Here is a 14,301-nt window from a genome sequence, read left to right as displayed (position 1 = left end):
CCACAAGCTGACTGATTTTTGCATTTTTAAAGAGCTGTAAGAAAAAAAAAAAAAAAGCAACAGATATCACTTGGGGCCCAAAAGCCTAAAGTATTTATCATCTGACCCTCTGCAGAAAAAGCTTGCCAGCCCCTGACTTTTATCTATAAAAGTTCTAAATGCATGTCCTGTTCCTACTAACTTGAATACAACTTTCTCTTGTTTTGTGTTTTAAGTTCATGCTCAAGACCAAAACAGGGCATTAAACAAGTAGCTGCTGATAAACTACAATGAGGATATGCATATTCATTTTGCTCAAATAATAAATAAGTAATAGGAGATGAATATCAAAATGTTCTGCAGAAAATAGGGCTTCAAATTTTCAAAAAACTGGAGATGTAAATTAAAATTTATAAAAATTAACATATTTCATTTTCTCAATTACTTGGAATAGTTAATTCAAGTCTTCTAAGAGCATGCAAATATCAAATTAATTTCAACAGAAAGAAATGAATTAACTTTTGAGAGACAAATCAACAAGTCCACATAATACAGAAATCAAAGATCAGAAACTAAATATCGAAGTTGTAGTTTAGCACCATAAATTACATAACCAGATCAATAAAACAGGATATAAATATAAGAAAAGCTGAGGGCTAGAAGGTTAAGGAATAAAGTACAAGTATTTCTTTGTAATATATCACTGTATATTTTAATTCGATGATCCATAAAAGTGTCTACAAAACAAATTCAGGTTAATCCACATACCTAATTACCTTCCCTACCCCTCCCTCCACAAAAAACAGTATAAAACCTAAAAATCTATTTTAAAAGGAAACCAGGTAGTTTTCCGATTAGTTATGAATGCTGTGGTGTATTAAAGTATTAATGTCAAACACTAAGAATCAATATTACTTCTGAGGTAGTAACCATACAACAAGGAAAGACACAACTATTTTAGGCTCTTTTATCAAATAAGAGTGGAGGGTAACACTGCAGAAGTAACAGGACTTCTTTTTCTGTGCTTTATTACCTTTCCACTCCAGATGTGGTCCATGTACCAAAGTCAGCATCACTTGAGAGCTTGTTAAAAATGCAGAATCACAGCTTCCAACCTAGACCCTAATTCTAATTCAGAATTAGAATCTGGATTTGAATAAGAAGCCCACTTGATTCTTATGCATATTAAAGTATGAGAAGTACAGCTTTATTTGCAGCCCTTTACAACATCAGGCAAAGTCTCTTATTAGGCTTTTTTCTTTCCTTTGTACAATGGAAACTAATATGTCTCCCAATCTAAAATATTTATTTTTAAAGTTATAAATAATATAAGTTAATAAAATGTTAATGGTAAAATCTAGGTAGCAGGTTTGCAAATGCTTTCAGTAAAAATCCTTCAATTTTATATCTGAAAAATGTTCATATGAATCCTTCAATTTTATATCTGAAAAATGTTCATATGAAAGTGGGAGAAAAAGTTACAATGTTATAATCATGCTTTCTGAGTACTTCCTAACCGAAATCCAGGATTCTAGTCAGAGACGACCAGTACAAAGATGATAAAAATCAAACCTCTTCCTAGTCTTTGGGACTTGGGAATGCTATGAATAAAATCTTAATTCTTCCAAAGTAAAATGAAGTAATGTATATACCAAGTATTTCTATAACTTATAAATCAGGTTTTAGAATGAGATAACCGGTATTACGGTTAAAAACTACAGTAATTCAGCTTTTAATTCCAAATGAAGACTTAAAATAGAATTTTTTTTTTCACTGTGTACCAAATTTGTACAACTAGAAAGTGGTACATATAATCTTCCACCAGGTAAGCAGACATATATATACTAGCTGAGTAATGGTTTACTTTTAAAATTTTTATCCCTTTACAAAATTCAGTGAAAGATCTAGAAGATGTTTTTATAAGTTTAACCATGTAATGAGTTTTCATCAATTTTCTTAACTTCTAGCATGATAAAGTTAAATTCCATGAGACTGGTTTTCCGGGCCATAACCAAACAAGGCCCCAAACATGTTCACCTTGTATGGAACATACCAGTATTCCATCATAACATTATATATTCCTTTCTAGGAATTTATTTATTCTATATGTTAAACTCTTATTTCACACAAAGAGGTTAAATCATATCAATTAATTTTACCTAGGGAAAAAGTTACTTTTAAAATAAAGATAATTTTTGAAACAAAATTCAGAATCAATCTGGTGGTGGTGGTGTTTTTTTTTCAGAACAACACAGTAAATGAATAACTGAGAATTTCTATTTGCTTTCTAAATATTCTCCTGCCTTAATAAAAACTTCCCTGAAAAACAAATATATCCTTTGAAAGAATATTCTAGCAAAGTAAAATTCTCCAAACACATAACATTTAATCTAGAAACATATGACATAATATTCTTAAAAGCACTTCAAAAATAGGAAACTCAAAATTTGTCTCCCTTTTAATTTTAAAAATAAAACAGTAAAAAAAAAAAAAAATTCCCACATTTCTTGAATCCTAACTATAAGATGTGCTGAACTGTTCAATGTGGAAAGAAACCAAAGCCAAAAATAACACATGGACACTGCAATGAGGACTGCCCTCTCATATCCTTTAGAGAACATTTACCAAGTAAATATTGTTTTACTTCCTACTTTAGTATAATGGAAAAAAAATCAACAGTTATGCTATCAGGTATGTCCATTTATTAATGCTCACGCCTTCCTGCTCCCAAAATCACATTATTGGAATATATATTAGTAAACTGTGATTAATGATTAAAATCACTTGATATAGTTTGAGAGGACAGATTTGTTATTACAGTTTTACTTACCTGTCTTGTCTTTGCTGATGTTTCAATAAAAGGAATTCCATAACTTCTTGCTAAGTCCTGAGCCTGTTTTGTGTCTACTGTTCTAGAAGGCAAATCACATTTATTTCCTACTAGAACCATAGGTACATCTTCAGAGTCTTTAACTCTTTTTATTTGTTCTCTGGGGAGGAAAAAAAAAAAGTTATAGCACAGGAATTAGTAACAAAAATCTTTCAGAAACTATTCACAACTTTGTCTCATAAAATAAAGGTTGTTAATGTAATTCCTAGTTCCCATCACACCAGATTTTCCTTTCTCTTCCTTCTGCTTATTTTTCTCTATTCTAAACAGAGAGAACTTCTATGCCTTTTAAAAGATCAAATATCCAGAAATATAATAGTACTACAGTCTAACAGGTTCATATGCAGATAGGTCACAATGATAAAACAGAAATAATGAAAAATTCTAGGCCAAAAAAGTGCTATGCCTAATTTTTAAAATTATAATCTTAAAAACACATACTGTATATGTTGTTAAATATACATGTATAGAATGGTTTTAATGTTTTTATGAAAACATGATTTACAACATTAACATATTTTTAACTTTCCATTCTTAAAAAAGAGCACCAAGTGGAAAGATTTTATTTCTATGTGAACAATTATTTTAATAAAAGTAATCAATTTTATACAAATTCACCAAGATTCTTTAAAAACTGTATTAACACTTCTGTCTTTTAACTTCAGAGTTGTGTTTTTTCCTTAATTATCTAAAGCCAATATTTATTTGATTCCAAGAAATGCCACACTAAATGGACTTATTTTTTAAGGCTATTCAAGTGGTGCCATCTCAATTATCTTTTCACATTTTTGTTCATGGTTTTCATTTTTATGATGGATCTAGCATAAAGCTTTGTTTCTCCAGTACAGAGTGGTTAAGAGCACAGTTTTAGAGTCAAACAGGCCTGCTTTTCAATTCTAGCATCGCTAGAATCAAATCTTGTGTGATCTGGAACAAGCTGCTCAACTGCTCAACCCATAAGATTTCATTTGCAAAACAGGGATATTACCTACCTCACAAAAATTATTTTATATTAGATAATTTGTGCATAGCAGTTAGCAAAGACTCAATGAACGGAGATACAATTACTCCTCAATGTCAATTTAGTTTATTCAACTTAAACCCACCTATAATGGTGAATATCTTCAAATGATTTAGTATTATTTATGGCAAATACACAAAGAAAGCCCTCCCCAGTCCTCATGTACTGGTCCCTCATTGCACTGTACTCCTCTTGACCTGCTGTGTCGAGAATATCCAAGAGACAGGTTTCTCCATCAATTACTACTTGTTTCCTGTAGGAATCCTGAGAAGGGAGAAACACAGTCTGGGTTAACATGGTGCACCTTTTGCTTCTAAAAAGGTGTTAAGACACAACTCACAAACAAAAACCAATCCAATTCAAAACTGGGCAAATTGAATAGACAGGTTTCTAAAGAAAATACACAAATGGCCAATAAGTACATGAAAAGATGTTCAACCTCATTCAGGAAATGCAAATCAAAACACAATGAGCCACCACTTCACTCCCATTAGAGTGGCTATTAAAAAAAAAAAAAGTAATATAATAAGTGCTAGTAAGGATGCAGAGAAACTCAATCCATCAATTCCATTCCTAGGTATGTTAACAAAAGAACTGAAAGCAGAAACTCAAATACTTGTATGCCAATGGTCAAAGCATTACTTACAATAGCTAAAATGTAGAAACAACTCACGTTTGTTGGATAAAATGAATGGATAAATAAAATGTGTGTGACGGCATGACTGTACACACACACACACACACACACTGAGTGGAATATTATTCAGCCATAAAAAGAAATGCATTTCTGATATTTGCTATACAACACGGATGAACCTTGAAAACATTATGCTAAATGAAGTCTGACACAATAAGACAAACATTCTATGATTCCATTTATATTGAGATACCTAGAAAAGGTCAAGTCACACAGACAAAAAGTAGGAAAGAGGTTACCTGGGGCTGAGGAGACAGGAATTGGAGAGTTATTATTTAATGGGCACAGAGTTTCAGTTTGGGATGAGGAAAAAATTCTGGAAACAGAGCTAATGGTTGTCCAATGTTGTGAATTTAACTTATTGTCACTCAACTGTACACTTAAAATTATGGCAATGATAAATTTTATGTGTATCTTACCACGGTTTTAAAAGTATTTTTTTTAAAAAAAGATGTTACAAGAAGATTCAACAATGCAAGTGCACAGACTGAGAACAGAAAGACCCAAAATTCTCTGTAAAGAAAAATAATTATTACAAAATGGGATAGCTCTATCAACTCTTACTATTCTGGATGATTTAGGTGGCAAGAAAAACCAAGCAACTTACAAGTAATTGTCATGCAATTATTTTACCTATGGTCAAGGGAATTCATAAGAGAATGGTCAATACTGAGAATTTTCATACCCTTCATAGTCCATTTCTACAGTCCTGGGAACAATATTTAACAGTCAGATAGATACTATGAAACTGCTAAAGAGAATGATTGTTCTGTCTGCAAATTCTGTGAGATCCCTAGTGAAAAAGAGAGGGAGTAGAGAAGAAAAGAGAAAGAGTTGGATACCTTAGAGACACTGCAACTCAAACAGGGAGTAAAGAAAAGAGGGTGAGTAACATAACAGACTCTTGAAATGAATTTGACTTTCCTCTGACTTTTGATTAGTCTGTGTGTATCTACTCAGTCACTCAGTCGTGTCCAACTCTTTGTGACCCCATGGACTGTAGCCTGACAGACCTCCCCTATCTATGGGATTTCCCAGGCAAGAATACTGGAGTGGGTTACCAGTCTCTTCTCCAGAGGATCTTCCCAACTCAGGGATCAAATCCACATATCCTGCATTGGTAAGCAGATTCTTTACCACTGAGCCACCTGGGAACCTTTTGATTAATCCTCATGCCTAAAAGATTTCACACACTGTCTGCCAAAATAGACTTCAAAAAATAAGGGAAAGAGCTGGTGTAAGGTGAGGTCACGGAAGCAGAGGTAGGGCTAATAATGGGTATAAAGTATAAGCCTAAGGACACTGTTTCTTCTTGTTCCACCTTTAGTTCATGAATTACTTTACAAACCAATCTATCATTTAAAAAGTGGTCATTAAAAATTATGGTTTTGGTAAAATGTCTGAAAAAATGTTCACAGTATACAAAGTATTCTAAGATACACGTGACATGTTCCCAGTATCTCTACACATCTGTATAAATGTATCTATATATACATTAAAAAACTCATGGTGGTAGGTATATTAATGTTAACAAAGAGTATGTCTCTGATGGAAAGAATTAAGAAATAACTGATTACTTATCTTTTTTGGTAACAAATATTATTTTTAATGTATTTCTTTCTTTGCCTCTTAATTTTAAAAAGCATGAAAGATTACCATATTAGACTATGATCTTGTGCTTATCTTTTAAAGTAAACCGCATTTTCCAAATGTCTATAATAAAAAGCTGTTGATCTCACTAGTCAGAAAAAAAGGATGAATATTTAATTTTCCAAACAAGAAGCTCTTGACCAAAGATTTGAACATTTGGTTGACATTTTATTTTAGCCTAAAAGAGTTGGACACAACTTAGTGATTAAACACCAAAAAAAAAAAAAAAATCCCTTAACCACTTGAAAGAACTCCTGTATATCATAAATTATTTAATAAAAACCAGTGTTTTTGAGGTATAATCAAAGAACAGGAATTGAGAGCAAAGTACAGCGTATTCAAGTCAATCCATTCATTACCCAAGTGTGGCTACTGAGCACGTAAAACAGACCAAAGACTTTTCCTTATAGTCTTTACTTGCCAAAACTAGCACAAGTTAACCTTATGGTTAATAGTTTCTTTAGTCTTTGAAATTTCCTATCAACAATGAATTAAAGACTGTTGTTTCTGGAGCCATACAGATCTATACCTAAGGCATGGCTGGAGGATCACTCACATGTGACGACAGATACTGCCTCTAAAACAAACACCTCAGTAAATTCCCATTTACAAAATTTTCAAACACTCTGTGTCTCAAAAAGTATGTAATGTAAAATAGCCGCAGCTTCTGCATGTATTTCATAGCATGTTCCCAGGATGAACACTCCATCAAAGAGACTGGGAAACTGGGAAAGCAGTTTCTGTTCATTCCTATTATCTTTTCCCTTCTAAGCCCTAAAGATACTGACAGCAAGGTTCTGACTCACATTCTGCTATTGAAAAAAAAATAATCTACAACCTGCCTATAAACAATGAGGTGGAATCTGCTGATTACAAAGAATAGATTTAGGTTAAAAACACCCACTTGGGCCACCTCATGCAAAGAGTTGACTCACTGGAAAAGACTCTGATGCTGGGAGGGATGGCGGCAGGAGGAGAAGGGGACGACAGAGGATGAGATGGTTGGATGGCATCACCGACTCAATGGACGTGAGTCTGAGCGAACTCCGGGAGTTTGTGATGGACAGGGAGGCCTGGTGTGCTGCAATTCATGAGGCTGCAAAGAGTCAGACACGACTGAGCGACTGAACTGAACTGAAAAACTTAAACCAGTATTTCCGAAGTTAATTTTAACTAGGGTCATCCTTAGAAGCGTAACTAGTCACTGAGCTATATAAAAAGGCAATACAACTTGGTAAAAACTTAAGAACAAAAGTGTTACATGGTGAGATGTGATCTGAAAAGAACTGACAGGTTTTAAGACAAAGCAGACAGCAAGCACAACAAAAATGACACGTGAATACTAGAGCGTTTGTTTCAGCTTCAGGGCAGCCATAGAAAAAAAGTATATGGAGGTAAGAAAAAATGTATGTATCAACAGTGACACTTTCCCAAGATGAAAAGCCTAAATAAGCAAACTACTGCCCACAGGCCAAATCCTGCTCACTTGTTTTTGTGTGGCCTATGAGCCAAGAATAGTTTTTGGGTTTCTAAATGATTGTTAAAAAAAAAAAAGATTATGTGACAAAGAATCAAATGATGCTTAACAGAAGTTTGCCAACCCCGCTCTAAGCTAATAAAATGCCTTATCACAAATCTAAAGTACTCTTAACATATATTACTCCTTTTATTTGTAAAAAACAAATCATCACTGAGAAAATACAAGTTATAAAGCATAGCCAGTTTAAAACCACATAAATTCCACAATGAAACTAGTTAAAGATAAAGCAAGAAAAGGAATAAGACTCTACATTTTTAATTAGTGTTATTCCCAGAATAATACTAACAATATAGAATAAACTTTTAGGTCAGGTACATATGTTACTAACATCATCTAGAAACTAGGATAAAACAAAGTCACTTAAAAACTAAACTCAACACAAGAAAATAATAAATGAGGGAAAGTTATTCCATAATTTCCCCTTATTCCCAGCTAAAGTACTACTTTTTTAATTTAAAAAAGAAAAACTTTTCTAAATGAAATATACTACGCTGGCAAAAGTTAAACACAGACTGAAGCCAAACATTTCTGGTGATAACAGTTAACAGGTACAGCCCTTTGGGAAAGCAAGTATAGTACTTATCAAGAGCCACACAAATGTTCATAGCCTTTGACACAGTAATGCTACTTATGGTAAAGGATGCTAAGAAAATACGGTTTACTTTCAAAAAACTATAGTTAAGAAATATACTTAACATTTTACCACAGAGCACAAAATTACAGACTTTTAATACCCACAATCTTATGCCACTTATCTATTTTCAAAATATACTCCAAATCCAAGCACTCACCACCATCACCCTGGCCCAATGTGCTTATGTCTCATGCAATCTCCTACAATTGCTTCCTAGCAGTTGTTGCTAGTCCTACAATATATCTTCTAACAGCAGCTGGTGATCATATTATAATTTGCAACTATGTACTTATGTGTAATTATTCAAGTCGACATCCCCTACTTGGATTTAAACTCCAGGATGGTTCAGCTTGCACCTGTTTTATTCACTATTATGTACCCTGTGTGTCAGTCTTAAACACAGTAGGTATTCAGTAGTTGAACAATAAACCGTTCCACTGTAAACATATGCAGGCACTATAAAAGTCTTATAAAAATAAAAACAGCTATAAGAATCAACCTCCCTGACTTCAAACTATACTACGACAGTATGGTACTGGCACAAAAAAATTAATATGGACCAACAGAACAAGATAGAAAGTCCAAAGATAAACCCACGCATATATGGACACCTTTTCTTTGACAAAGGAGGCAAGAATATACAACGGAGAAAAGACAGTGTCTTCAATAAGTGGTGCAATAAGCTGTCCTGGAAAAACTGGACACCTACATGTAAAAGAATGAAATTAAGAACACTCCCTAACACCATATACAAAAATAAACTCAAAACAGATTAAATACTTAAATGTAAGGCCAAAAACTATAAGGCTCTTAGAGGAAAACACAGACAGTACACTCTTTGATATAAATTGCAGGAAGATTCTCTTTAACACACATCCTAGATTAATGGAAATAAAAACAAAAATAAACAAATAGGACCCAGTAAAACTTAAAAGTTTCTGCACAGCAAAGAAAACTATAAACAAGATGAAGACAATTCTCAAAATGGGAGAAAATAACTGCAAACATAGTAACCAACAGAGAATTAATCTCCAAAATATATAAGCAACTCATACAGCTTAAAAAAAATGAACCCAATCAAAACATGCGCAAAGACCTAAACAGACATTTCTCCAAAGAAGACATACAGACAGCCAATAAACACCAAAAAAGATGCTCAACACTGCTCATTATTCAGTTCAGTGGCTCAGTCCCGTCCAACTCTTTCCAGCCCCATGGACTGCAGCATGCCAGGCTTTCATGTCCACCATCAATTCCCAGAGTTTACTCAAATTCATGTCCATTGAGTCCCTGATGCCATCCAACCGTCTCTTCCTCTGTCTTCCCTTTCTCCTCCTGCCTTCAAGCTTTCCCAGCATCATGGTCTTTTCCAATGAGCTAGTTTTTTGCATCAGGTGGCCAAAGTATTGGAGCTTCAGCATCAGTCCTTCCAATGAACATTCAGGACTGATTTCCTTTAGAATTGACTGGTTTGATCTCCTTGCTGTCCAAGGCACTCTCAACAGTCTTCTCTAATACCACAGATCAAAAGCTCACTATCAGAGAAATGCAAATCAAAACTGCAAACTTCACACCAGTCAGAATGGCCATCATCAAAAAATTTACAAACAATAAATGCTGGAGAAGATGTGGAGATAAGGGAATCCTCATGCATACTTGTTAGAAATGTAAACTGATATAGTCACTGCCGAGAACAGTATGGAAATTCCTTAAAAAACTAGGAATAAATCTACCATATGACCCCACAATCCCACTACTGGGCATATACCCTGAAAAAACCGTAATTATAAAAGACATATGTATCCTAATGTTCACTGCAGCAATATTTACAATAGCCAGGACTTGGAAGCAACCTAGATATCCATCAACAGATAAATGCATAAAGATGTGGTACATATATACAATGAAATATTACTCAGCCATAAAAAGGAACAAATTTGAGTCAGTAACCTAGAACCTCTTATACAGAGTGAAATAAATCAGAAAGAGAAAAACAATTATTACATATTAATGCACATATATATGGAATCTAGAATAGTAGTACTGATGACGCTAATAGAGAACAGGCTTGTGGATACACGGACACAGTCAGGAAAGGTGAGAGTAGGGCGAATCGAGAACGTAGCACTGACATACATACACTATCACATATAAAATAGACAGTGGAAGTTGCTATTTAACACAGGGAGCTCAGCCTGGCGCTTTACATTACTTTGCCGACTAAGGTCCGCCTAGTCAAGGCTATGGTTTTTCCTGTGGTCATGTATGGATGTGAGACTTGGACTGTGAAGAAGGCTGAGCACCGAAGAATTGATGCGTTTGAACTGTGGTGTTGGAGAAGACTCTTGAGGGTCCCTTGGACTGCAAGGAGATCCAACCAGTCCATTCTGAAGGAGATCAGCCCTGAGATTTCTTTGGAAGAAATGATACCAAAGCTGAAGCTAGCTCCAGTACTTTGGCCACCTCATGCGAAGAGTTGACTCACTGGAAAAGACCCTGATGCTGGGAGGGATTGGGGGCAGGAGGAGAAGGGGACGACAGAGGATGAGATGGCTGGATGGCATCACCGACTCAATGGACGTTGAGTCTGAGCGAACTCCGGGAGTTGGTGATGGACAGGGAGGCCTGGCGTGCTGCGATTCATGGGGTCGCAAAGAGTGGAAAATGACTGAGCGACTGAACTGAACTGAAAGGAGAAGGGTGGGGGGAGGGGAGGGGGCTCAAGAGGGCGGGGTTATATATTAATATACAATTATGACTGATTCACATTGTTGTATGGCAGAAATCAACACAATAATATAAAGCAATTTTCCATTAATTAAAAAATAATAATAATTAACAGGGTGTACCCATCTCATTACCACTCACTCAACAATAGGTCTTACATTATTATTTTTCTCAGTTTGTTAGACCAAAAACCCTATTGTTTTAGAATCTCTTTGAGGACTAGTAATGTTACATAGTTTTTCTTTGTCATATTTATTCCCATAACCTGTGTCCTTTGCCCTTTGGGGATTTTTGTCTTTTTTGTACACAATGACCCAAAGAAAGGCATGACCAACCTAGATAGCATATTCAAGAGCAGACATGACTTTTCCAACAAAGGTCCATCTAGTCAAGGCTATGGTTTTTCCAGTGGTCATGTATGGATGTGAGAGTTGGACTGTGAAGAAGGCTGAGCGCCGAAGAATTGATGCTTTTGAACTGTGGTGTTGGAGAAGATTCTTGAGAGTCTCCTGGACTGCAAGGAGATCCAACCAGTCCATCCTAAAGGAGATCAGCCCTGGGTGTTCTTTGGAAGGAATGATGCTGAGGCTGAAACTCCAGTACTTTGGCCATCTCATGCGAAGAGTTGACTCATTGGAAAAGACTCTGATCCTGGGAGGGATTGGGGGCAGGAGGGAAAGGGGACGACAGAGGATGAGATGGCTGGACGGCATCACCGACTCGTTGGACATGAGTTTGAGTGAACTCTGGGAGTTGATGATGGACAGGGAGGCCTGGCGTGCTGCGATTCATGGTGTCGCAAAGAGTCAGACACGACCGAGCAACTGAACTGAACTGAAAGAAATGCAATGCCAAAGAATGCTCAAACTACTGCACAATCGCACTCATCTCACACGCTAGCAAAGTAATGCTCAAAATTCTCCAAGCCAGGCTTCATGAACTTCCAGATGTTCAAACTGGTTTTAGAAAAGGCAGAGGAACCAGAAATCAAATTGCCAACATCCACTGGATCATGGAAAAGCAAGAGAGTTCCAGAAAAACATTGATTTCTGCTTTATTGACTATGCCAAAGCCTTTGACTGTGTGGATCACAAGAAACTGTGGAAAACTCTGAAAGAGATGGGAATACCAGACCACCTGACCTGCCTCTTGAGAAACCTATATGCAGGTCAGGAAGCAACAGTTAGAACTGGACATGGAACAACAGACTGATTGCAAATAGGAAGAGGAGTACGTCAAGGCTGTATATTTACATCCTGCTTATTTAATTTCTATGCAGAGTACATCATGAGAAACGCTGGGCTGGAAGAAGCACAAGCTGGAATCAAGATTGCCGGGAGAAATATCAATCACCTCAGATATGCAGATGACACCACCCTTATGGCAGAAAGTAAAGAGGAACTAAAGGGCCTCTTGATGAAAAGTGAAGGAGGAGAGTGAAAAAATTAGCTTAAAGCTCAACATTCAGAAAACGAAGATCACGGCATCTGGTTCCATCACTTCATGTGAAATAGATGGGGAAACAGTGGAAACAGTGGCTGACTTTATTTTTCTGGGCTCCAAAATCACTCGAGATGGTGACTGCACCCATGAAATTAAACAACGCTTACTTCTTGGAAGGAATGTTATGACCAACCTAGACAGCATATTAAAAAGCAGAGGCATTTCTTTGCCAACAAAGGTCCGTCTAGTCAAGGCTATGGTTTTTCCAGTAGTCATGTATGGATGTGAGAGTCAGACTATAAAGAAAGCTGAGCGCAGAAGAATTGATGCTTTTGAACTGTGGTGTTGGAGAAGACTCTTGAGTCCCTTGGACTGCAGGGAGATCCAACCAGTCCATCCTAAAGATCAGTCCTGAGTGCTCATTGGAAGGACTGATGCTGAAGCTGAAACTCCAATACTTTCGCCACCTGCTGCGAAGAGCTGTCTCATTTGAAAAGACCCTGATGCTGGGAAAGATTGGGGGCAGGAGGAGAAGGGGACAACAGAGGATGAGATGGTTGGATGGCATCACTGACTCCATGGATGTAAGTTTGGGTGAACTCCAGGAGTTGGTGGACAGGGAGGCCTGGCATGCTGCAGTTCATGGTCACAAAGAGTCGGACACGACTGAGTGACTGAACTGAACCAACTGAAGTTTTTTAAAGTGTCTTCCAACTTATTAAAGTGCCTTCAAGTGTTGTTTTATGTGTAGAAACTGATATGTAGACCCAACAGAGGAATTTGAAAGTCAGGAATAAATCTTTCAAGAATGAGATAAATTCACTATCAGGACCTCATCTTGTCATTTTTCTATTATAATTAACAGTAATCAAGTTATTCAGTATGTTCATCTTCTAACATATTCAGCTGAGTTTTCCACTAAGGCAGTTAACCCTGTCATGAGAAGACATCTTACAGTAAACACAAAATCTAAAGAAATCATTAACTTTTACTAAGAGTAATCATACTACTATTAATAGTAATTATGACAGCCAAGGCTTACTGAATCCTTATTTATATGTAGGATACTGTGATAAGCATATTACAAGCCTTATCCCATTTAATCTCCATCTTCATGCTGCTGATTCCATCAGATGCTCTTGTAAATATGAACAGGGCTGCTGGAAATGTCAGCTAATGTATCCTTTGAGGATTTACTTTTGAAATGTTTGTGAGATTTTCTTATTGTGCTACCGTAAGACGGACGTGAGTCTGAGTGAACTCTGGGAGATGGTGATGAACAGGGAGGCCTGGCGTGCTGCGATTCACGGGGTCGCAAAGAGTCGGACACAACCGAGCAACTGAACTGAACTGAACTGAAGAATTTTCATGCACAGCTCTATAACACCAACAGAAAAAATTGAGAGACTTTTACTCTTTCAATGCTCAAGTATTCTGTTACCCTTCTAAAAGATTCCATCATAGAATGATGGATGTGTAAGAACATACATGAACCCAGAACCCAGGTCTCCCAGATTGCAGGTAGATTCTTTACCAGCTGAGCCACAAGGGAAGCCCAAGAATACTGCAGTGGGTAGCCTATCCAGTGGATCTTCCTGACCCAGAAATCAAAGCAGGGTCTCCTTCACTGCAGGTGGATTCGTTTCCAACTGAGCTATCAGGGAAGTGTATTCCATACACTGGTTATAAATCATCAAAAGTGGTTGTACACAGCTAGTTC

At 36.4% G+C, this 14,301-nt stretch overlaps 1 protein-coding gene across 4 annotated transcripts in view; it reads right to left on the bottom strand.

The window, feature by feature from the left end:
• KRAS (KRAS proto-oncogene, GTPase) overlaps positions 1-14,301 on the bottom strand; it is a 44,188-nt gene that overhangs the window by 14,850 nt on the left and 15,037 nt on the right. For all 4 annotated transcript variants that reach the window (XM_018048391.1, XM_018048390.1, XM_018048388.1 and 1 more), the window contains exons 3-4: positions 3,976-4,154; positions 2,810-2,969 (exon numbers count right to left, since the gene is read on the bottom strand). In XM_018048391.1, the coding sequence (XP_017903880.1) occupies positions 2,810-2,969; positions 3,976-4,154 (339 nt within the window). The remainder of the gene's footprint in view (positions 1-2,809; positions 2,970-3,975; positions 4,155-14,301) is intronic.

This window comes from Capra hircus, chromosome 5, assembly GCF_001704415.2.
Source record: "Capra hircus breed San Clemente chromosome 5, ASM170441v1, whole genome shotgun sequence".
Taxonomy (NCBI): domain Eukaryota; kingdom Metazoa; phylum Chordata; class Mammalia; order Artiodactyla; family Bovidae; genus Capra; species Capra hircus.
Note: the sequence above shows the minus strand (reverse complement) of the source record. Positions and strands in the feature narration are given on the sequence as shown.